The sequence below is a fragment of the Mustela lutreola genome, chromosome 2, assembly GCF_030435805.1.
Source record: "Mustela lutreola isolate mMusLut2 chromosome 2, mMusLut2.pri, whole genome shotgun sequence".
In the NCBI taxonomy this organism is placed as follows: Eukaryota; Metazoa; Chordata; class Mammalia; order Carnivora; family Mustelidae; genus Mustela; species Mustela lutreola.
In genome coordinates, this window is record NC_081291.1 from 156,548,504 (window position 1) to 156,572,035 (window position 23,532).

The 23,532-nt window shown below is 40.9% G+C and overlaps 2 protein-coding genes across 6 annotated transcripts in view; both read right to left on the bottom strand.

Annotated features, from left to right (window-relative positions):
• Positions 1–2,125: 2,125 nt before the first annotated feature.
• RNF7 (ring finger protein 7) lies at positions 2,126–9,169 on the bottom strand. Of its 2 annotated transcripts, none has more exons than XM_059163903.1 (3): positions 8,903–9,169; positions 4,630–4,677; positions 2,126–3,077 (listed from the first exon to the last, which is right to left on the bottom strand). In XM_059163903.1, exons 1-3 carry the CDS (start codon positions 9,068–9,070, stop codon positions 3,021–3,023), a joined length of 273 nt encoding a protein of 90 aa, XP_059019886.1. In that variant the 5' UTR covers positions 9,071–9,169; the 3' UTR covers positions 2,126–3,020. The 2 variants fall into 2 exon arrangements, with proteins under 2 accessions (XP_059019886.1, XP_059019885.1); XM_059163902.1 differs by having other exon boundaries at positions 8,896–9,161.
• A 2,955-nt stretch (positions 9,170–12,124) lies between these two features.
• The window catches only part of LOC131825061 (uncharacterized), a 49,047-nt gene continuing 37,639 nt past the window's right edge, over positions 12,125–23,532 (bottom strand). For 3 of the 4 annotated variants that reach the window (XM_059163905.1, XM_059163904.1, XM_059163906.1), the window contains 2 exons: positions 15,072–15,184; positions 12,125–14,614 (listed from right to left, as the gene is read on the bottom strand). In XM_059163905.1, coding sequence (XP_059019888.1) covers positions 14,603–14,614; positions 15,072–15,184 — 125 coding nt within the window. In that variant the 3' untranslated portion in view covers positions 12,125–14,602. Of the gene's footprint in view, positions 14,615–15,071; positions 15,185–23,532 lie in introns of those variants that run through there. The other variant, XM_059163907.1, reaches the window with a different exon arrangement.

Below are 23,532 nucleotides of genomic sequence, written 5' to 3' on the forward strand. Positions count from 1 at the left end.
TTGATTCTACAAGTGAAAATCCCTGAAGAAGTCAAGAGTATGTAGAATGTGTTATGATATACAGTTTGGGACAGAGGTTGAAATAACTTCATCTCTATAGGGGAATTTTCCCACTTTGTCATTCCTCTAGGTCTTTACCTCCATATTTATCCTCAAATCTACTCAATTCTAAGGTTTCAGCAGATGTTCAATAGAGACAAATTTACCATATGTAAACTCATATAACTTTTCTAAAATCTTTGCTAGTAATATACTTACAGCTCTCAGTTTTCTGTAAGATATGATGTTAATTACATGGTTTTCTTAAAAAAAAAAACCAACCCAAATCATTTTTTAAATTAATAACATGTTATGCATCAATTTAATGTTTATTTAGGTTTATCCAAGGCAAAAAAAAAAAAAATCTATTTTGAAGATCTGAAGTGTAAAAAGATCATAGATTGAAAAGCAACCAGCTAGAACTTCATTCTAATGTTCAGTTTTGTGTATATTAATATGTTGGGAAAGAGATTCTGGCATGCATATGCTATGATTTCTGGAGACCTCAAAATGAGATGTTGAAAGTGGGATTAAACTTCGGGATTTAATCTATAATGTGTTTGGAATATGTTGCTTAAACTGTTTTCCCTGTATTTCTTTATCCCCCATCCTTCCTTACACAAGTATCATTACATGTAAGTGGTGTTCTATCCAGAATAGTCTAAGAACCCTTCATTTCCACGGAATTGATGTTTTAATCTTTCCAAAAGGACTTATCACTACTCACTGATATAGATAAGTGATTAAATAAATTCTTCTATGCTGAAGAATTCCAAATAATGGAATACTCTATCCTTGAGAAGTAGAAGCCTAACTCCCACTCCTTAAGCATTATCTTCCCTTAGTGACATTCTCCCTAAGAATGCCGTATGGAAAAAGGGAAAGAGTAACTCTATAGGAAAGAAGCCTGATTCGAGTGCCTGGGTATCTCAGTCAGATAAGCATCTGACTCTTGGATTTAGCTCATCATCATCTCAGGAACCTGAGATTGAGCCCAGTGTTGGGCTCGGTGCTTGGCAGGAGTCTGCTGGAGATTCTCTCTTTCTCTCTGCTCCTCCCCTGCTTGCATGCTCTCTAAAATAATAAAAATCAGGGTGCCTGGATGGCGCAGTTGGTTGTGTCTGCCTTCAGCTTAGGTCAGGGTCTCCGGGTTCTGGGATTGAGCCCCAAATTGTGCTCCTTGCTCAGTGGGGAGTCTGCTTCTCTCTCTCCCTCTCTGCCTCTCCCCACCATGCATTCTTTTTCTCAAAAAACAAACAAAACACACACACAAAAAACCTTAAAATTAAAAAAAAAAATGCTTGACCAAAAATCCAGCCAAGTAATCTAGGTCATCATGAATGTCAATAAATCATGTTGATAGTATTACTCTTGATATTATATGATTTAAAAAAATGCTTACCCCTACATGTAATAAGTTTTTCAGTGAACTATGAAAAAATACATAATAAAGCAATTAACTTCTGGAGAAATCAGATTAATAGTAGCCACTATGAAAGCCTATGAATTCTAGTTTTTAACATTCTTTTGTGTATTCACATTCCTTAGATATAAGATTCAGACTGACAAACTGCAGAAATGAATGATAAAGTTTTTAAGACTTCAGTTTTTATTTGAAAGATTTTATTTATTTACTTGACACAGAAAAGAGAGATCACAAGTAGGCAGAGAGAGGGGGAAGCAGGCTCCCGGCTGAGCAGAGAGCCCGATGCAGGGCTCGATCCCAGGACATCGAGATCATGACCCAGGCAGAAAGCAGAGGCTTAAACAACTGAGCCACCCAGGTGCCCCAAGACTTTAGTTTTTGAAATTCATAGCTGTGACCTTTATCATGGAAAAATTCAAAATAAACTTGTGGCCCATTATCTGTTGCCAAATAATCTCCCTTAAATGTGAATGAGTTTAATAAAATTTAAGTATATTCTCACACTTAATTTTCCCAGGTAATAAACTTTAAGTTTTATTTTTTACCAAGTAAGAGTATATGAATATTTTTTCAAATTAAGTAAAATCATTCAGTTACCATATTAGTTTATTAACATGAAGTTTAAGGTTGTATGTAAAATTGTAATAATGACAATTCAAATTAAATAAACAGCATAAACCATTTATTAAAACATTGTGTAATAAAATAAACTTTTTGATCCAATGCTACAGTGGTAAACATTTCCCCTCATTAACATTCCACCCAAAACACAGTTTAATTACAACATAATCTGACCAGAACTTGAAAATACTTCTGTTCTTTATCGTCCAGTGACTGAGCAGTGAGGTGAATGTAAATTTAGGTTTTCTTGATGAGCCCAAGACAGAGGATGATAGCTTGAAAGACAACTGAAATTGCATATGCCCAAAGGTTAAATTTTATTTACCCTGTTCACTGGTCCAAACTTAAAATTTTCATTGTATCAAATAAAGAGTTCATGAATCACCCCCTCCCGCCAAAAATAAATATCAGGAACAAATTGAGGATAAGAATTGGGTTTAAAACTGCACTTTATTTGTTACTGTAACATTGTCTTTTTTTTTTTTTTAACTGATCGACTATAAACATGCAACAAGTTCTCTTCCGAATGGAACTGCTTCCACAGCCCCTTGGATATCAGTAAGTAAATTATGAAGTCATTCAATTTGTAGCTCTCTCCTCCTTTAAAGCACTTCTAAGCAGTGTGTGTGACACATACCACAGAGGTAGGAAAGACCATCTTTAATAAATTATCTTCTTAATTGTAGAGAATTTCTGAAAATAAAACTAACAAAATGCCGAACTATGCCTCTGATGAGTACCAAAAGACCACAGAGCCATCTCCTCCTACTTGAAGAATTAGTTCCCTGGAGTGTCCTGGCCTTTGTAGGGCACTTGATAACATGATCCACCAGGGCTCAAAACGAATGCACTAAGAAAGCCTTCCACCACTCTCATTTGCCGATTCTTTGGACCACCCAATCCTGCTGGCAGAGAGGGCAGCGATTGTTCTGTTTCACCCACAGGGACATGCAGCAGTTGTGAAAGGAATGATTACATTCTCCCCAGACCACTGAAAGGAGAAAAAAAAAAAAAAAGATTATCTAACATTACATATTTTAAGTTAAATTACTGAACTCAAATCATAGGTTATTTTATATTATGACAAATAATCATGGTTCGTTATCTTGAGGCATGATGGCTAATTGGTCAACATTTTTTCTACCTATGAAGAAATAAAAACTTACCTGTGTAAATTACACTTAAGAAGTGAGATGAGGCGCTGTGATTAGGGGACTTTCCATCATTGTTTAGAATCTGTGGGGGATGTGGTGGCCCCCAGCCCCTACACAGCTCCACATGCTGTCTTCCTGAAGAGATTAAAGAACTTGAGCCTTCCTTAGATCCCAGAACTTCTCAGTCATACACTGACCTGGAAACCTTTTGAGTTTTACTTTATTAAGAAACAGTCTCCTGATTTTGATTTAGCAAGATAATGAGTTTTAAATGTTTTCAGTTCATAGTAGTCTATTATAAATAGATGCCATGCTTTGCGTACATCTAGTGAGTTATTTTCCAAAAGTAGTGATGAACTGTGTTAAGTCATCCATAAGCAGTGCAATTCCTGATGTGACAAATACATTAACTTTTCAAAGTGGGTGGCTGGAAAGAGAGATAGGTCTCTCTGTGGTCAAAGAAAGGTGGCCTGAACCTCACAATTTCTGTTAGTATTTTTTAAACCAAGGGAAGTCACCCATAATCTGAAATACAGTTTCAAATGTGGGTTTTATTTGTCACTTCCTTAACCTACATCATAACAGAACAATGAAAGAAATAGAAGGAAAAAAAAAAAAAAACATGAAAAAAACCTACATCTTCTTATGAAAATTAGCTATAGGGAATAGGAAACATTCTAAGTGTTTCAGGATGAAAAAACAGGATTTAATAAATACGACATAAATCATTATTAAGATGCTGTATGTAAACCATGCAAACACAAAGTACAAAGTTAACCTTTCATCTTCAGAAAAGCTTTTATATATAGCAATCTAGAAGTGATGACTTCAAGATCTAGGACATAAGAACTTTTGAACTGCTTAAAACCGTTTAGCCTAAGATAACTTTTATAGTCCCAGACTATTAACAAGATTTAATAGATTTCCATATATAAACTATATTGGAAAAAAATCTTGAGATTTAAAATTTTTTCTGTTAGTTGAAAAGTTAAATATTATATCATAAGAGTACTGAAAACTGAAGTGCTTTATTAGAATAAAACCCTACAAAATCTGACCTATAATACAGTTAAATTTAAGATGTTTTGGCAAATTCCTTACTTCATAATTTTCCTAATAGAAAAGAATGATTTCTTTTTAGAATATGAAATATTTATTATACCCACATCTAGAATATGTAATCAATTCTTAATTACAGGAAATAAAAGGACTTGTAGATTAATTCCATTAAGGCCTTTAGAGAACCAAAACATTTTATATTAATAATGGATCACTGCTTTACAATTTGTTTTTGTGTATTGATAAAGTCAATCTTAATTGCAAATTCAAACATCCCCACTGAGAGAAAACCTTCAGTTGGAAAAGCAAGAGAATGAAATTACAACATACCAACACAATCCTCTTGTTTGTTTTCAGCTTGACATCTAAGACAGGCATCTAAAAATAAACAAATAGCAATTCTCATTCTGATGCTCAGAATGCAATTTTTAAAACCCAGACACTTCAAAGTCAAATAAAAGCCCAAAGGGTTAGAGATGGAGATAAGAGACCCATATTATTAATTTCTCATCTGAATATAACTGTTTAAAGATGAATAAAATACAAGGCACTCTACTTATTTACTTATGACCAGGAGCAATTTCACAAGGGTTACAAACCCTCTATTTTCCCAAGCTCCAATGAAAACATGTCCCCAAAGTGCATGCAATCACTACAGAAAAATATGCCATACTCCATTATATATTAGAAGTTCATATAGACTCACTGGGCATGATCACATAGATCAACCTTAAGGGCAGTTTATTTTCAAGATACCATTTTAGGTAAGCCATGCATATATATTGGTATTTGCTTATACACACATAAAGAAACACCAGAAGAATACCAAGTAACTAGTAATAAAGTCTACCAAAGAGGGGATGGTGGGAAGGAGTTTTCATTGTGTATTTTCTTAAAATTCTGAATTATGTGACTATATGATCTATACAAAAATTAAAATATTAATTTTTAAAGAATCTCTTAAATACTATGTTGTCTCTTTTTTTTCTTTTTTTAAAGATTTTATTTATGTATCAGAGAGAGAGAGAGGGAGAGAGAGTGAGCACAGGCAGACAGAATGGCAGGCAGAGGCAGAGGGAGAAGCAGGCTCCCTGCCGAGCAAGGAGCCTGATGTAGGTGGGACTCGATCCCAGAACGCTGGGATCATGACCTGAGCCGAAGGCAGCTGCTTAACCAACTGAGTCACCCAGGCGTCTCTTTTTTTTTTTTTCTTTTTTAAAGAAAATGCTCCCTTGGGGCTCCTGGGTGGCTCAGCTGATTTAAGTGTCTGCCTTCAGCTCAGGTCATGATCCCAGGGTCCTGGGGCATCAGGCACCCTGCTCGATGGGGAGCCTCCTTTTCCTTCTCTACCACTTGTGCTCTCCTGCTCTTTTTCTTTCTCTCTCTCTCTCTCACAAATAAATAAATCTTTAAAAAAAGGAAAGAAAAAGGGGCACCTGGGATGGAGCCCTGCATCAGGCTCTCTGCTTGGTGGGGAGCCTGCTTCCCTTCCTCTCTCTCTGCCTACTTGTGATTTCTGTCTGTCATATAAATAAAAAATAAATTCTTCAAAAAAAAAAAAAAAAAAAAAAAGAAAGAAGGAAAGAAAAGGAGAAAGAAAGCAAAGCAAAGGAAAAGAAATCCTCCCTTTATGAATATGTCTGAGTCCAAAGCGTTTATCCAACAATGGCAAAATATTTTAATAATTTATTTGGGAGTAAATTCTAGGAATGGGAACCTAAAGGGTATACTAGAAGTTTTCCAAATTCACTCTACTATCTGCTTCATGAAGGAGAGAATATAAAATATTAGGACCCCCAAAAATAGATTCATTCACTAGCTGAAAGAGGAGTCCAAGAAGGGTAAAAGGAAATTCAAACCAAAAGAAAAAAAAATTATTTTAACATAAATTGGAGAAAAAGAATTCTGTAAAAATAGATACACAGTGGAGTTGAAGCCTGCTCCTCTTCTTACACTGGATTATGCTCAGGCATTTGTTTGCTCCTCTCTGCATGCTCTTACCCTAAAAAAACACACCACCCTGGCCTCTTCGATGTGGATTAAAAACAACTATTGCCTCCTGAGGCTTTCTTCAATCCCACAATTACTGAGTATCTACTCTGTATAAGGAGTTATGCACTGGGGACACCAAAATGATGGAGTCTGGGTCCCTGGACTCACCAGGAAATGGGGAGATAGGCAGGCAAACAACTAAATATCATAAGGATCATGATATAAGGGTGAAGACATGGCTCTGGTTCTGTATAATCATAGAATTATAGTCTGTGACCCCAACTACCTCTTTCACAAATTAGGAAAACAAGACTCCAAAAGGTATGTCAAATGTCCAAGTTAACATAAATAGCCATGAAGGGTTCCTCCAGCTCTTTAGAACTCAACAGAACTAGCAGACCTATATTCCTCTTCTTCAACACTTGGGTCACTGCCATCTGCCCCTTTCAGAACGAAGGGAGAAGAGCGGAAACCAAAGAAGAGAGTGTTAACCACATCAGAACAGGCTGACAGGCAAATCTTGGATCAAGAAGTTATAATAAATCATTTAGGTGTAAGAAATGAATTTGAAATGTTAAGGAAATAGAATTAAGTGGGATCCTTTGCACAATCGAGAAATCTCTGGATTACGATTTTGATTGCGCTTTTAGACTCATTATCAAAACCCAACCTAAATCTAAAAATCCCTAAATTTTTAGATAAAATAAAAAAAATTCTTTTCATGATATTTGTAAGATCTAAAACAGAACATTTCTAAGGAGTGCAATATCAGTAACACCTTTTAGAATGATGCTGCTAGGGTAAGCTTGGGAAGTCTGAAAAACAAACTTCCTTCTGCTGCCACCTGACCACTAAATGGATTTTAACACCTCATAAACAAAATACAGAGGTTTAGTCCAGAATACTCTCCTGAACTCAAAGGACAGCCACTGTAAATCTGCAAAAATAATCCACGGTAGCAGAATACTGGCTATAATTAGAATGTTAATATTAATGTGAACCATTTATAGCCATACTTTGACTTACTCTAAATATCCCAGTAAAGCTTATTTGTTGCAAGATTTCAACCATTACTCTGAATTCTGTATTTCTACTTACAAATATAAAACTTTTCTTTGGGGAAAATATAAAACACACTTTCTCGAACCACTCTTCTTTTTAAACTAAAGAAAATTTTGAGGATAAAATATTTAGCAAAGCTTGTCTTGCAAAAGAAGAAAAGATTAAATTGTCTGGATAAGTTAACAATGGCACACAAACTGGAAATTATGACTGTAGTTTGAATAAGGGGTGGGGTAAGGAGGCTTTACTGCAGGCCAGTAAACTAGGTACTTTTAAGACCTAATTCAAAAATAAGTGGATCACGTCTGAAATCAAGTTCTTTCAAAAGTAAGAAATAAAAAATATTTTAATCCCATTTTTGTTAATCCTCTTTGAAACAAGCTTTATGAATAAAAAAAAAAACCAGTGTACTAATAGAGAGTGTAAATTGAGAATCTCTGGATTCTGGTAGGTTTAAATTTCATCCCTTGAGATAGTAATTGTGTTTATTTTCTCCAATTCTCATTTTTTCAGAGCAAAACACAAAGTCTCCAAACTACAGAACCTCAGTTTTTTTTCCACCTACCCCAAGAAACACTGAAATACTCCCTCAGTATTTTAAATGCTTTATTTAAAAATGTAACTTGTATTTAGGTAACATCTCTTTTTCAAGGTGGTCTGAGATCTTAAAACAGAGAGCATATAAAATATAACAGGATGAAGCTGCTCTGCCAGGTTTCACTTGGTCCAGTATTTTGATCGGAAATGTCACAGAAAGAAGTTAAGATTTTATTTGTACAAGAGGGTTCTCCACAAAGGCCTGACACAGAGCAAGTCAGATCTTCTTCAGGAAATGGCATCCTGAGATAGGGAGGGGCCAGAATGAGATGAAGTTTCATGTTTCTGAATAAAAGGCTTACATTCTTCAATTCCCGCGAACCTTAAACACTCCTGAACCACACTGTGTCCCCTTCAAGACAGGGGAGTGCCATCTGACCCATCCTGAGGCATGCAGATTTCAAAAAGACTGCGGAACATCAGGAGCTAATCCAAAAATGCAACGGCTAGAACGCTTTTCTTCCCTTCGCCTCTCAGGAGCGGACTGAGGGTGTCGTTTTTGTGGAGGACGACTCCAGAGCATCACTTCGGTGTGTGACCACAATCATTAAAGTGCCCTCCTTAGTCCGGGCCTTTACTCTGACCCCCTCTGCGGTGTGGTTTGGGAGACGGAGCGGGCCACACCAACCCGAGTGGTTTCTCCTAGCTGCCAACAAATGACCCAGTTTTATTTCCTTGGCCACACCCATCACCACCTGAAATTACCTCAATTCCTGGGCTCACAATCCGTTTCTCTCGCTGTAAGACCAGCTCCCGGCGCCGGACGCCCGCGGAGCCCCCCGCGGCGGCAGCAGCCCTCAGGCCGGCTGCAGCACGGTTAGCCCCGGCACCCCTGCCCCCACTCCAGCCAACCCGAGTCTCTCGGAGCCTTCTTCCCCCGTCCCCCACTCCAAGTCGGCCCGGCGGAGGCCGGAGCGGGGCCCCGGCCTCGCTTGTAGCGCTTACCCATCACCTGGACCCTGCAGATGGCGCACGTATCGCACTCCACGTCCCAGCTCCACATAGCCACCGCGTTCCACTTTTTGAGAGAGAACATTTTGTCGCCTCCCGACTTTGAGCCTGCGCTCCCGGAGTGAGAGGACAGGGCGCAGGGTTCCTCGCCGTCTTCCACGTCGGCCATGGCGGCGACGCGGAGCCGGCAGCGGAGACGTTAAGTCGCGGGAGGCGGGCGGCTATGGCGGCTCCGTGGGGCCGCCCGGCGGGCCACAGCGCCGCCTGCAGGCCACGGGCCGCCGCGGCGCCTACGACGGGGCCGCTCCGATTGGCTGGCGCGGCCCAGTGACGTCATTTGACGCTAGCGCCAGGCCGCTTGTCCACCCCGCACATCCCAGCTCGCTGGAGAAATGCTGAAGGCCTTTAGGGCGCTTCCGGTGTGAAGCCTGGACGCTTCGGTGCTCAGTGTTCCTCTCCCGCGCCCGGGAGCGCTCTACGCAGGCACCAGGTGACCTGCTGTGTGCTTTCGGGAAACTTACCACTCTCTCAAATTATCCTGTTACTAAAACTGTTACCGCTCCCTCCCTCCCCCATAAACTCAATCAGAGCCGGGACCGTATCTATGCAAGATCCCCTGTCCTCCGTATCTAGGAAACGTCTGACCTCCCAAGGTCTTCTGAGAAACCTGGTTCAGTGGTTCTCAAACTTTGCACTCCGTTAAACTTAAAAACTAGAGGATCTTCAAAAGCCTTTATGAAAGATGTAGATGTTTGCTTTTTAAGAAATTTACCTTGAGAGAAAGATCTAAATTTTAAAAGTAACAGTAATAAACTCATTACAAGTTATTAGACCGATGGTGCCGCATATAATGTAGCTTCTGGAAAACTCCCCTGTACACTCCTAAAGAGTGAGGAGAGGGAAATAGCTCCGAATGTTGGCATGCAAATAGTTCCGACCTGTTGGTCCCCTGAAAGGATGCCTAGAACTCAGGGGCCCACGCTCTGAGAACCTCTGATGTAGTTTAACCACCTCCTTTTATATGTACGAGTAACACCGCTATTATGTGACGGTGACAATTATAAAACCTGGGTTCTATTGCTGGCCTGGGGTCATGTTCTTCTGTTTTCTCAAGCAAAGCAGACAACATCATTTTTAAACGGTAAGAAAGTTGAGGCACGGAATGCCTAGGGAGATGACTGATTACCACCACCACCTAGTGGTGGACACCTGTAGTGTCGGGTTTGGGACTCCAAGCCTCCCCTCGTGTCCTCACGCCAGGCCTGGTGCTGGATGGAGGCTAACCAAACTTAAGCAGTTGGGCAGAGGACAAGCATGCATACAAATGTAAAAATAGAAATATGGACACAGGGTCACATTTGCCTAGATGCTATGTGCGCTGCTTGTTGAGTGGAATATTCAGTGATGTGAGGGACAGAAATATCCCTGAGGACTGATGCCATGAGGAAAAGCCTCACGGAAGAGACTAGACTCCTCATGGGAGGCCCTCAAGCCCAGGATATGAGTGAAGAGAGCACACCTGTCCAAGCTGTCAGCCAGAGCAGAGCAGCTGTACTGGTGGCGGATGTCAATCTCACTGCACTAACTCGAAGAGCCAGATAAAATTCCTATGGACAAACCCAGATGAACATGTTCTGTTCATATTAAATGACCACACATCTGACTATAGAGATGGTTCTAAATGTGAGATATCTAATAAAGGAGGAAGGCTGGAACCAGACGAGGAGAAAATGCACTTCAAGTTGTTGGGAACTGGCCAGTTTGAAAGAGAAAAGGAAAGTCAGATGAAAGGATGAAAGCCTAGAGGATGCCTCTTTTTTTTTTTTTTTTTTTTTTTTTAATTTATTTTGACAGAGAGAAAGATCACAAGTAGGCAGAGAGTCAGGCAGAGAGAGAGGAGGAAGCAGGCTCCCGCTGAGCAAAGAGCCCGATGCAGGGCTCAATCCCAGGACACTGAGATCATGACCTGAGCCGAAGGCAGCGGCTTAATCCACTGAGCCACCCAGGCGCCCCGAGGATGCCTCTTCTTGTCACACTTCAACATCTCTGAAACTGGACAGAACTTTCCCTACCTGCTCTAGCTGGATTAGCAGCTGCGCTTAGAGAAAACTTTGCTCTTTGCCAATATATATTCTAATATTTCCAGGAAATCACGGAACTTACTGTGTTTCTTCCACTCTTTTGGCACTGGGGCACATAGCAAGGAAAAAGTGCTGCTACTGATGTTTATTGAATAATTTCAAGTTTTTAAAATTGACAGCTCATAAATTATAAAAATGTTAAAATAGTAAAATGTGTATGCAATGAAAAAAAGCAAGTATTGTTAATACTCTCAGAAGTTTCTACATATATACAAACAGACACATTACAATCATTAAAAATTTTTTTTTAAGATTTTACTTTTAAGTAATCTCTACACCCAAGGTGGGGCTCCAACTTACAACCCTGAGATTAAGAGTCACAGGCTCTACTGACTGAGCCAGTCAGGTGCCCCTAAAAATTTTTAATTGCGATAAAATATACATAATGAAGTTTGCCACCATTTTTAGTGCGGAATTCAGTAGTGTTAAGTGTATTTATGTTGTTTTTGTGTTTTGTTTTGTTTTGTTTTAAAGTGGGCTCCACACCCAGCATGGAGCCCAACACGGGGCTTGGACTCATGACCCTGAGAACAAGGCTTGAGCTGAATTCAAGAGTCAGATGCCTAACTGACTAAGACACCCAGGTACCCCAGGACATTTACATTGTTATGCAAACACTTTCCAGAACTATTTCATTTTCCAAAACCAAAACTATACTTTCTATCTCCCCTTTCCCGGCAACCAGCACTCTTTGTTTCTGAGTTTGATTACCCTAGGTACCTCCTATAAGTAGAATCATTCAGTATTTGTCTTTTTGTAACTGTTTTATTTCACTTTAGCACAGTGCCTTGGAGTTTCATCTGTGTTGCAGCATGTGTCAGAATTTCCTTCCTTTTTAAGGCCAAATAATACTGCACTGTGTGGATAGACCACACTTTGCTTATCCGTTTATCTGTCAGTGGACATCAGGGTTGCTTGCACCTTTTGAATATTGTGAATAACGTCACTGTGAACTCAAGTATACAAATATCTCTTCATAATCCTGCTTTCAGTTCTTTTGGGTATACACCCAGAAATGGGATTGCTGGCTCATATTATTTTTTTTTAAAGATTTTATTTATTATTTATTTGACAGATAGCGATCACAAGTAGGCAGAGAGGCAGGCAGAGAGAGAGAAAGGAGGAAGCTGGCACCCCGCTGAGCGGAGAGCCCAATGTGGGGCTCCATCCCAGGACCCTGGGATCATGACTGGAGCCAAAGGCAGAGGCTTTAACCCACTGAGCCACCCAGGCACCCTGCTGGCTCATATTAAATCAATGCATCTTCATATGAGTTTTTTTATTACACACATTATTCTCTAGCCTGCTTTAAAAAAAATTTTTTTTTTATAAGTAATCTCCACACCCAACATGAGGCTCAAACTCCCGGTCCTGAGGTCAAGAGTTGGCTGCTCCACTGACTGAGCCAGCCAGGTGCTCTTTTCGTTTAATAGTATGAGTAGGATAGCTTTCCACAGAAGCCCTCCCTTATCCACATTATTCTTGATGCTGCATGGTATTACACCACACACATTCCCTGTGATTTATTTCCCCGAGATTCCTTTGAGAGATGTTAAGCTGTTTCCAATGTATAACAAACAGTTCTGCATTAAACATCATTATAAGTATTTGCTTACACATGTGTGAGAGAACATTTGTAAAATAAATTTCTCAAATACCTAGGTCAAAAGTTATGTATTTTTCACTTTGATAGACCATGTCAAAAGACTTGTAAAGAGGCACACAGATTTTACACTCCCACAGAGAGGATGTCTGGGGCAAATTTCAAAAAGGTCCTTTTTTTTTTTTTTTTTTAAAGCAGGTACAGTTTCTCAGGAGGCCTCATACATTGCATATACAAGTTCTGAAGACTTTATATTATTTCAATTCTCATACTCTGTTATTGTTTATTTTTAACATGCGAGGATCCTGTCTTCCTAGCTAGATAATAAGATATTAAAGGCTGAACACAATTTACTATAAACATCCTCACTTTCACAGATAGTTTGGTTCCACAGATTTGCCAGAACTTGATTTGTACATAATATGAATGACAGTCTTGCTTTTTAAAAAAATATACATTCATTTCTTTATTTTTTATTAACATATAATGTATTATTTGTTTCAGGGGTACAGGTCTTTTTTTTTTTTAAGATTTTATTTATTCATTTGACAGACAGAGATCACAAGCAGGCAGAGAAGCAGGCAGAGAGAGAGGAGGAAGCAGGCTCCCCTGAGCAGAGAGCCCAATGCGGGGCTCGATCCCAGGACCCTGAGATCATAACCTGAGCCAAAGGCAGAGGCTTTAACCCACTGAGCCACCCAGGCACCCCAGGTCTTTTTTTTACTTTTTATTTTGAGTAGGCTCCACACCCAACGTGGGGCTTGAACTCACAACATTGAGATCAAGAGTCACATTTCTACTGACTGTGCCAGCCAGGCACCCCAACAGACTGGCTTTTTGTGGGGGTTGTTTTTTTTTTTTACTTCAAAATGGAAAGGTCTTAAGTCTTTTCTTCTTCTTTTTTATCTTTCTTGTGTAGCTTTTCCAAGTGAAATAACTGGAGTCACTCAATTCTAACATCAACAATAACTGCCACTAATATTTATATTTGAGCATGTACTACTATGAAACAATATTGTCCAAAAATGCTTGACATGTGTCATCTCACTCAGGGCTCACCATACAAGACGGGTGCTATTCTATCTGTATCTTATCAGGGAGAACTGAGGCTCAGTGAGGTTAACTGAGTTGGCCAATGTCACACACCTGGAAAGCAGCAGTTTTCCACAGAGAATTCCAGCCCATTTCTTTCCCCAGTCCACACTTTCCATCCCTGCAACATATTGTCATGGCATATAACTTTCAGCTAATCCAATTTATCATCCATACATCAGTCAACCAGACATCTTCATTTGGGGTGGAGGGGGCAGTGATTAAAGTGATTAGAAGTTTCCTCATTTGTGGAAGATCCCCATTTGGGGGGATGTCATCTTTCAGAAAGTGGTTATGTCCAAATACTCTTATTTTTCTCAACTATAAATATACTCATGAAAGAAAAATGTTTCTTAGATAAAGATCATGACTTCCTTCAACTTTTACATTTCACATGCACATAAGAAGCACCAGAGAAGAATTCTACCTATTTTCACTAAGGCCAACTGGGAAACCCACATTTTAGAAAATGACGAGCATAATAGGGTTAACACTACTTTGAACTTTCATAAATTAGTCTTCAAATTTTATAACATTAAAGGGGCTTGGCTCCAGTGAAAACTCTTATTTTTTTTTTAAAGATTTTGTTTATTTATTTGACAGACAGAGATCGCAAGAGGCAGAGAGGCAGGCAGAGAGTGAGAGAGAGGAAGAAGCAAGCTTCCCGCTGAGCAGAGAGCCTGACAGGGCTCAAATCCAGGACACTGAGATCATGACCTGAGCCTAAGGCAGAGGCTTAACCCACTGAGCCACCCATGTGCCCCTCCAGTGAAAACTCTTCTTATAGAATAATCAAGATCTTTCTACACATGTCCAGTTGGCCATGGAAACAGAGAGCATCCATAAAGATATAGAGCGTCCATATTCAGTTTTTACCCTGTGAAATAATGAACACAACATTCATAAATTATAAAAAGAAAAAAGGAAGTTCAACTTCATACAATAGAGAGTGAACATATATAAAGCACTACCACCTAATAGATCCCACATGTTTCATAAATAGTTCAGGTAAATTCACCATTTCAAATCCACAATAAGCTAACAGGTACCAGGATTGTGGGGGGAGGGGAGGGTGGAAAAGTTGAAGAGAGGAGACAAGGTTTGCACCAACCTTTGAGGGAACTATGTTTTTTCCTACTACTTGTCCTTTGATACAATCATCCATTAGAATAGACTGATGGTTTGGGATACTGTTACCTAGAACCAAAATTCTCATGATTTTATCAAGTGCAAAATCTGCTGGGGTTGGCAACTACCCCAATTTAGTGCCCAGGGTCCATCCACAAACTCCCCTGGTGGATGCAACTCACAGACACAGACATCCAAGAGCATACCTTCTTCTTCTTTTTACTGGTAATCCTAGATTTCCTGCTATTTTTCCAAATAGATCTGAAGGTATCAGAAGACATTTGAGGAGTGACTGTAATTTTTAAGACTGGGAGTTTACCTGAGAGGGGAAGAACATAGTAGTAAATCAGTAGGATATCTCACAACTCCATTTGATGGATTGGGTTTTAGCTTCTGAGAGGGGCATTCTCCCACATTCTTATGAACTGGGCAACTTTCCTCTCACCTAATACCTTTTGCCTATATCTTCTTGATGTGAGTGATCCATAACAATTTATTTCTATAATAACTTCTCATTCCAGTCCTTTCTTTCCCATTCCTAAATTCACATGTTAACCTGGGTAATTGTAGAAGTCTTCCAACTGGTCTTCATCGCTTCAGACTTCCCCGCCCCCCAAATCCATCCTGCAATCTACTTCCAGATTAATCATCTGAAAGTGAAACTCTTATCTTGTCATTCATCACCTCTAATACTTTACTGACTCTTCATCTTCACTGGACCTCTCTTGGTTTTACTTGTCCAGCTTGCATTTATTTTAGCTTCTTTCTGGAACAGAATCTTGAGTTTACTTTGGGGTTCCACTCCCCTGTGCTCCAGGGGTGGATGGGCACATAACCCGGATCTGGTGAATTAGCGGATTTACTCTCCCTGACACAGCAATTGGTTAACAGGTGTGCATGTGACTCATGATGGTCCTGTGAAATCAGGAGAAAGGCGCTTTCTTGAGATTAAACTGGTACAATGTAAACTTATGGCCTGTGCTGCCCAAAATGCCACTGTGTGGGAATAAAGTCAGCACAAGCAGACTATATTGCTTTATTGCTTTATCTGCCTGAGAATGAAGTTAGCACAAGCAGAACTTCCAGGAGAGGAAGGTAGGTAGCGTTACTTGAACCGTTAAATCCAGCTGGATCTGTAGCTAGAACCACCCCTGGACTTCTAGTAATATTATGGGTCAACAGTTTGGTGTGTGTGTACTTAGATCAGTTTATGTTGGTCTTGTAGCACTTGAAACCAAGATTTCTCATTGATTTTCCAATACAATCCAGCAATATTGTGATTTCTAGGAAATATATATTTGGATTATTCAGATTTCCCATATATATTTGGTCTTTGTCCAGGGTTCCTGGTTCCCACACCTTTGGAATTTCCTGATCAATAAGAGAAATGGGAGCGTCTTTTGGTCTCTTAGGTGTGTGTGGGGGATGGGTAAAACAGGTGATGGGGTTTAGAGTATACTTACCACGATGAACACTGAGTAATGTACACTTGAAGCTAATAGAACACTTCATGTTAACTCCACTGGATTTTTTTTTTTTAAATAAAACTTAAATATTAAGGGCACCTGGGTGGCTCAGTGGGTTAAGCCACTGCCTTCGGCTCAGGTCATGATCTCAGGGTCCTGGGATCGAGTCCCGCATCAGGCTTTCTGCTCAGCGGGGAGCCTGCTTCCTCCTCTCTCTCTCTCTCTCTCTCTCTGCCTGCCTCTCTGCCTACTTGTGATCTCTCTCTGTCAAATAAATAAATAAAATCTAAAAAAAAAAAAAAAGAAAACTTAAATATAATATTTGGTCCCTTGTTCTCAGTTCCTTAAAATGCCTTAGAGCGGTAAAGTTGAAATGGATGCCTCGTAATTCTTAACAAGCCCCTTTCCACCACACCTGAGTTTATGTTAATGAGGAGACTTTTGGACAGCACCTAAGGATGGGGCTGGTTGCCAGGGAAACCAACCATAGAGGGAATGTTAGAGCTTTCTCTAACCCTGATTGTCCGGGGAGGGGAAAGGGGCCGGAGGTTGAATCAATCACCATTGGCCAATGATTTAATCATCCATGCCTACGTAATAAAGCCTCCATAAAAATCTGAAGGATGGGATTCTAAGAGCTTCCCGGTTGGGAAGCCTGGAATCCTTCCAGGTGCCACCATGCTGGGCTCCAAACTCCATGAGGACAGAGCTGCTTTGTTCAAGACCTCACCCTCGGTATCTCTTCATCTGTCTATTGATTTGTATCCTTTATGATAACCCAGCCAATCATGGTTTCCTGGGTCATTATAGCCATTCTAGCCAATTAATCAAACCCAAGGAGGGGCTCATGAGAATCTCAGCTTTATGGCCAGTCAGTCAGAAGCCCAGGTAGCAATATGGACTTGCTATTGATGTCCGATGTGGTGGTGGTAGGGAGGGGACAGTCTTGTGGGACTGAGCCCTTAACCTGTGGAATCTGATGCTAAGCTCCTGGTAGGTAGGGTCAGAATGGAGTTGAACTGTAGGCCACCCAGCTAGTATTTGGGAATTGCTTGGTGGTGTGTGGGAAACTTACTCCCACACATCAAAACTGGGATCAGAATAATAAGACTCAAATACCTAGCATGCCATTCACAGAGCCTGTGTCAACCCATCCTTCTGTTATTTCCCATGGCACTTGCCCTTCTCCCCCTTCTTGTTTCTCATCCAGGCAGATGGCCGGGTCCTGCCTGCAGGGCCCCAGGGGCCCCAGGCTGTAGTTTTTGGGGGTCAGGATACACCAGGAAGAAGCCAGAAGCAGGAAGGTAAGTAGGAAATATGGTGGAGAGGAAAAATAAGAACCTTAAATATAGTACTGCATGTACTATAAATAAGTATTTAAAAATAGTACTGCCTGACCCTCCAAAGGATCAGTTGAAGTTGAAATATGAAAATGGTTGTAGGGATGTGGGAAAAAAAATCAGGCTGGGCGCAGTAAAGGGTAGTGGAGGGTAAGATGGATGAAAATGGGTAAGTGACCTGGGGGTGTAAGACAATATAGCTCATAATTTCAGGACTTAGAAAGGGCCAGAAACTGTGTCACTGAGGACTTGGGTGGTACATATGTGCCTGGAAGATAAGCGCTATTTGGATGTTTTCCTCCGGTGAGCAGTACTTACTGGTACTTGGTGTGATCATTCTAGTCCAAGGGTCATTCCTGTGGGTCATCACACAAAAAAGGCGTGGTTGTGGGGGAAACATTGCTCTGATACTTCAGGGTGGGGCCGGGCCGTAATAAAATTTAAGGCAATAGTCTCCCAGGGCTGTGCCTAGATTGAGAAGCACTCATGTTTCCTGGGTCTAATTTTGCCCCAGTGTCTTCCGTGATTCCTTATAGAGCAGAAGGTTATACAGATAGAGGTCTGCTAGGTGACTTGAGGGGCATGTGGAATGTCTAATAAAGACCCTGGTGTCTCACTTGGGCCACTCTGGAGGGGTTACTGGCTTCAAAGGCCTTTGGCCAGGTCTGGTGTAGACCAGCTGACCTATTGATCATAATCTAAAGGAGCTTGAGCCAAGTACTTGTAATTTCCTGACTAATATCTTTTCTGAACTTATTTTCTAACAGAGCTCAGATTTTTCTTAGGGTAGCAATGTGCCAAGCTAAAAATTAGGGATGGGTATGTGACGTGCTTCTGACCAGCTGGAAATAAGCATAGGTGTGCTGGGGGATTTCTGAGACTTCCTCATAGAGGTACCAGTACTTTCTCCTTGTCCCTTCCTTCTTCTGGTCTGGAATGAAGACGGGAGGCTTGCAGTGAAGCAGCCACCTACAGCTATGAGGATATAAACCATCTGCTAAGGCTGATGGTGGAGAAAGAGAAAGGCATGATGCCAGGACGGGTCTACACCGGCTCAGTCCTCTGCTAGCTGATGAAGCCCCTATATCTGGTCCTGTTCCAGGTAGCCAAATAGCACCTCTAACTGAGGCAGAATTCAACAGCAAATAGGAAGAAACCATAGTCAGGGAGAAAAACAAAGCTCAGAGTTGAAAAAACGAAGACAGGTTCAAATGTAGAGGAAGACAGGAATTTCAAAAAGAAAACAAGGCCCAAAGTCTTGACCACTGTGACAGTCGGGAGGGAGATGCTCAGGCTGTGAGGAGTGTTGGGGGCTGGAAACCACCTGACAGGGGGCCAGTAGTGTGGTATTGGGGCCTGCTGGAGGTCTCAGAGGAGTTATGCGACAGCCACACCCACAAAAGACAGTCATGTTCCCTAACACCATACTTCTGGTCATCTTTTTCACTTCTTTATGAAACTCTAGCCATTCATAAACATTCTATAGAGTGTGTGAGGCCTCCAACTCCTTGGTGGAAGCTAAGGTGACTTAAGATAGTATTAGATATTGGACTCCCTGGGTGGCTCAGTGGGTTAAGCATTTGCCTTTAACTCAGGTCATGACCTCAGGGTCCTGGGATTGAGCCCCAAGTCAGGCTCCACACTCAGTGGGGAGTCTGCTTGTCTCTCTGCCCCTACCCCACTAGTGCGCTCGCTCTCTCTCTCTCAAATAAAATCTTTTTAAAAAGATGGTTTTAGATATTGACATGGAATTACATAACCATAAATCACATGGTAGAAAGCTATCAAGTTTTCAATTCTCTTAAAATATAAACAAAGTAATGCATACTTATAGCTAAAAAATTAAACAGGGCTAAAAAGTTTATAATGAAAAGCGACAGACCCTTGCCTTTTGCCTCAACATCCCCAGTCTTTTTTTCCAGAGACAACCACTTTTAACTCACTCATCTGTTTTTCATGAGATTTACTGCCTATTTCAAACAAATTATTTTATATTATTGACATTTCCAGTAAAAATTTATTTTATTTATTTATTTTTAAGACTTTATTTATTTATTTGACAGAGAGAGAGAGACAGTGACAGAAGGAACACAGGAAGGGGGAGTGGGAGAGGGTGTAGCAGGCTTTCCGCAAAGCAGGGCTTGATCCCAGGACTCTGGGACCATGACCTAAGCCAAAGGCAGACAGTTAACAACTGAGCCACCCAGGAGCCCCTCCAGTAAAAATTTTATATATTGACTGCTATCACTTCCTCTCACCAAACCTCCCAATAGTGATATTGCACAATTTTTAGTTAAATCAACACTTGGTGTATTGACTGGTATGGTCATATACATTTTGTTCACAGTATTTCCCTTTCTTATATAACTTTTTTTTTAAGATTATTTTTAAGTAATCTTTATACCCAGCTTGAATGTACAACTCCAAGATCAGGAGTCACACACTGTACTTACTGAGCCAGCCAGGTGCCCCACTTACATGACTTTCTTCTGAGTTAATAATTGTCTTTTTCCTTTGCACTGTTTTCTGTGTACCTATTCTAAGAATTTCCCCCAATTTCTTTTCTTTGCCATACACCCATATTTCTTGCAAAATACTTAAGTATGCCCAATGCTCTATTCAGTTTTTATTGCAGTGTCCCTCCTTTCTGGAGTGTTCTATTTTCTGGCTCCAATTTGGACTCATTCTGACCCTCAAACATCATCTGGGATTCCCTTTCCAATTTTCTGTACTGGTTCTCCTGATTTCAGGATTCTCCATTCTTCATCTTTGTGGTTTACTCTTATTTTGCTCAAATGTGTTCTCAGGGAGCTTCCTAGGAAACAGGAGGCACACAGTTTGAGTTCTTGTGCACTAAAGACATCTTTATTTCATCCTCATACTTGGTTAGGAGTTGGAAATGTATAGAGCTCTCACAGAGTTGTCATGTCAGCCTCCCATAGTTTCTAGCGTCCGGTCAGAAATCTGATGTCCTTCTGAGTCCCAGTCCTTTGTATAGAATACACGGTATTTAGCTGTAAGTTGTTGGATTCTCCCCTTTGTTCCTAGTGTTCTGAATGCCATGGTGAAATAGCATTTATCATTCACTGTTGCTGGGCACTCAGTGGGCTCTTTCAACATGCAGATTTATGTCTGTTCGTTCAGGGAAAGTTCCTGATGTATTTGACAATTATTTGACGATGGCCTCTCCCTGCTTTTCTCTGGTCTCTCCTTCTGAACTATGAGTTAAATGCTGGCGTTCACAGATTGACCCTGTCTCATATAGTCTCACCAATTTTTCGTTCTATTTTTTAAAGACTTGCTTGACTTCATCCTTCACAGTTGGTTTTGAAATTTTTATTTTGGCTATCATTTTTATTTGCCAAGAGCTTTTTCTTATTTTTCCAATTATTCTTTTTTCCTAGCATCCTGTTGTTTTACAGATGCATTCTCTTCTGTTTCCTGGAGAAGTTTTAACTAATTTCTTTTCTTTCTTTCTTTATTTTTTTAAAAAATTTTCTGTATTGTCTCTGTATCTTCAGAGTTCTCTTTGTCTCTGTGTTTCAGGCTTGGTTTCCTATGTTGAAGACTTGCGTGAAGTGTCTGGAGATTCTCAGGTTTTTGTTCACAGTCAATGGCTGACGGGAAGCTCCTCTGTCTGAGTAGGGCTTGCTTCCCTGCTGGGCTTCTTTGAATGAAGAGGGCATGGCCAGGGGTCAGCATCTGTTGTTCCTTTCTCTGGGGCTACTCCGTTTATCAAAGAATACCCCAGAGGCGCCTGGGTGGCTCAGACAGTTAAGCATCTGACTCTTGATTTTGGCTCAGGTCATGATCTCAGGGTTGTGAGATTAAGTCCTGTGTCGGGCTCCATGCTGGGCATGGAGCTGGCTTGAGATAATCTCTCCCCCTCTCTCTCTGCCTACCCCCCCCCCCCACACTTGCTCTCTTGTGCATGCTTCTCTCAAAATAAATAAGTTAATAAATAAAAAGAAGACCCCAGTCTTCTATATGGCTATGAGCCTCCAGAAGCAGGGCAGACAAAGGTGGCTCAGGCAATGGTAAAGGCTGAGTCCCAAGTGTTCAGTGTGTAGAATTTTCCCTAATCCTTCTCTTTTTAGCTTATTCCATCCTCAGTCTCCGCTATGCTGCCTGTCCTGGGTCTGCTGAAAGGCTCTGTTTAATTTTTCCAGAGACCACTCCCTAACTGGTCTTCCTTCTTTTACCTTCTTCTCAAATCTGTTTTCAACTTAGACCTGGAGTAATCCTGTTAAGATGTGGGTCAGATCTGGTCTCCTCTCAAAATTCTCCAATGCTTTTCCATCTCAGTAAAGTTAAAAACCACGGTCCTCATAATTGCCTAGGAAGGGCCCCCTGCTCTCCATGCTTGCTTCTTGGAATTTGTTTGTCCTATGACCCTCCCATTCTTTCTCATTCCACTCCAGCCATACTGGCTTCCACGCTGGCTTTAGAACACACTAGCTGGGGTGACTGGGTGGCTCAGTGGGTTAAGCCTCTGCCTTCAGCTCAGGTTATGATCTCAGGGTCCTGGGATTGAACCCTGCATCGAACTCTCTGCGTGGCAGGGAACTGCTTCCTCCTCTTTCTCTCTCTGCCTGCCTTTTCGCCTACTTGTGATCACTCTCTGTCAAATAAAATCTTGGGGTGCCTGGGTGGCTCAGTGGGTTAAAGGCTCTGCCTTCAGCTCAGGTCATGACCCCAGGGTCCTGGGATCGAGCCCTGCATCGGGCTCTCTGCGTGGCAGGGAGCCTGCTTCCTCCTCTCTCTCTGCCTGCCTCTCTGCCTACTTGTGATCTCTGTCTGTCAAATAAATAAATAAATAAATAAATAAATAAATAAATAAATAAAACTGTTTAAAATAAATAAATAAATAGATAAAATCTTTACAAAAAAAATAGAACACATCAGCTGGTCTCCTGCCATAAACCTTTGCACCTGCTGCTCTGCTTACCTGGACTGCTCTTTTCCCAGATATCTATGTGGCTTGCTCCCGCACACCTTCCTGTCTTTACTTAAATGTTTCTTCTTAATACAGTCTTCTCTGGCTACCTCAACTAAACTCCCCATCCCCTGACATACATGCTTTATCTCCCTTTCTTGCTTTATTTTTTCCCTTAAGTATGATCTCCAAATGATATACAATAATATATATTTCACTTCTCTATATAGTTGGTTTACCGTCTGTCATCCACTAGGAAGTCAGATCCATGAAAGCAGGGAGTCACTGCTCAACTCAAACAAGGCCTGGCATTTGTGGGGTGTCCCGATTGGGTGCTCTGGTTGGGTGGAGGCTGGCAACACAGATGGTGAAAGAATTCACCGAAGGTAGAATAAAAGAGATAAAAGTGGTGGACAGGACAGCAAAGGACTGTCTGCTATGAGGCGGTGGTGAGGGGCCACAGTTACAGGGCAGAGTGGGGAGGCAAGGAACTACGGAATTGTCCCTTTATTTAAATTTTAGGACCTGTGCCTGTTTATAATAGGTCAGCTAGTGCCTATGGCTCTTTCAAGCCAGGTCATTTAATGAGCCTGTTTGCATTTGGCTCAGTGATCACTGTGGGCCCCCTTTGCCTTGTTCTACAGCACTTAATAAATTAATGTTGAAATAAATAAATAAGAATGGATAAATGAATTGATCCTGAAGTCTTCCATTGGTTTTTTCTTTTCTTTTCTTTTTTTAAAGATTTTTTAAATTTTTATTTATTTGACAGAACACAAGTAGGCAGAGAGGCAGGCAGAGAGAGAGGAGGAAGCAGGCTCCCTGCTGAGCAGAGATCCTGAGATCATGACCTGAGCCGAAGGCAGCGGCTTAACCCACTGAGCCACCCAGGCGCCCTGGTTTTTTCTTTTATTTTTTAATTTTT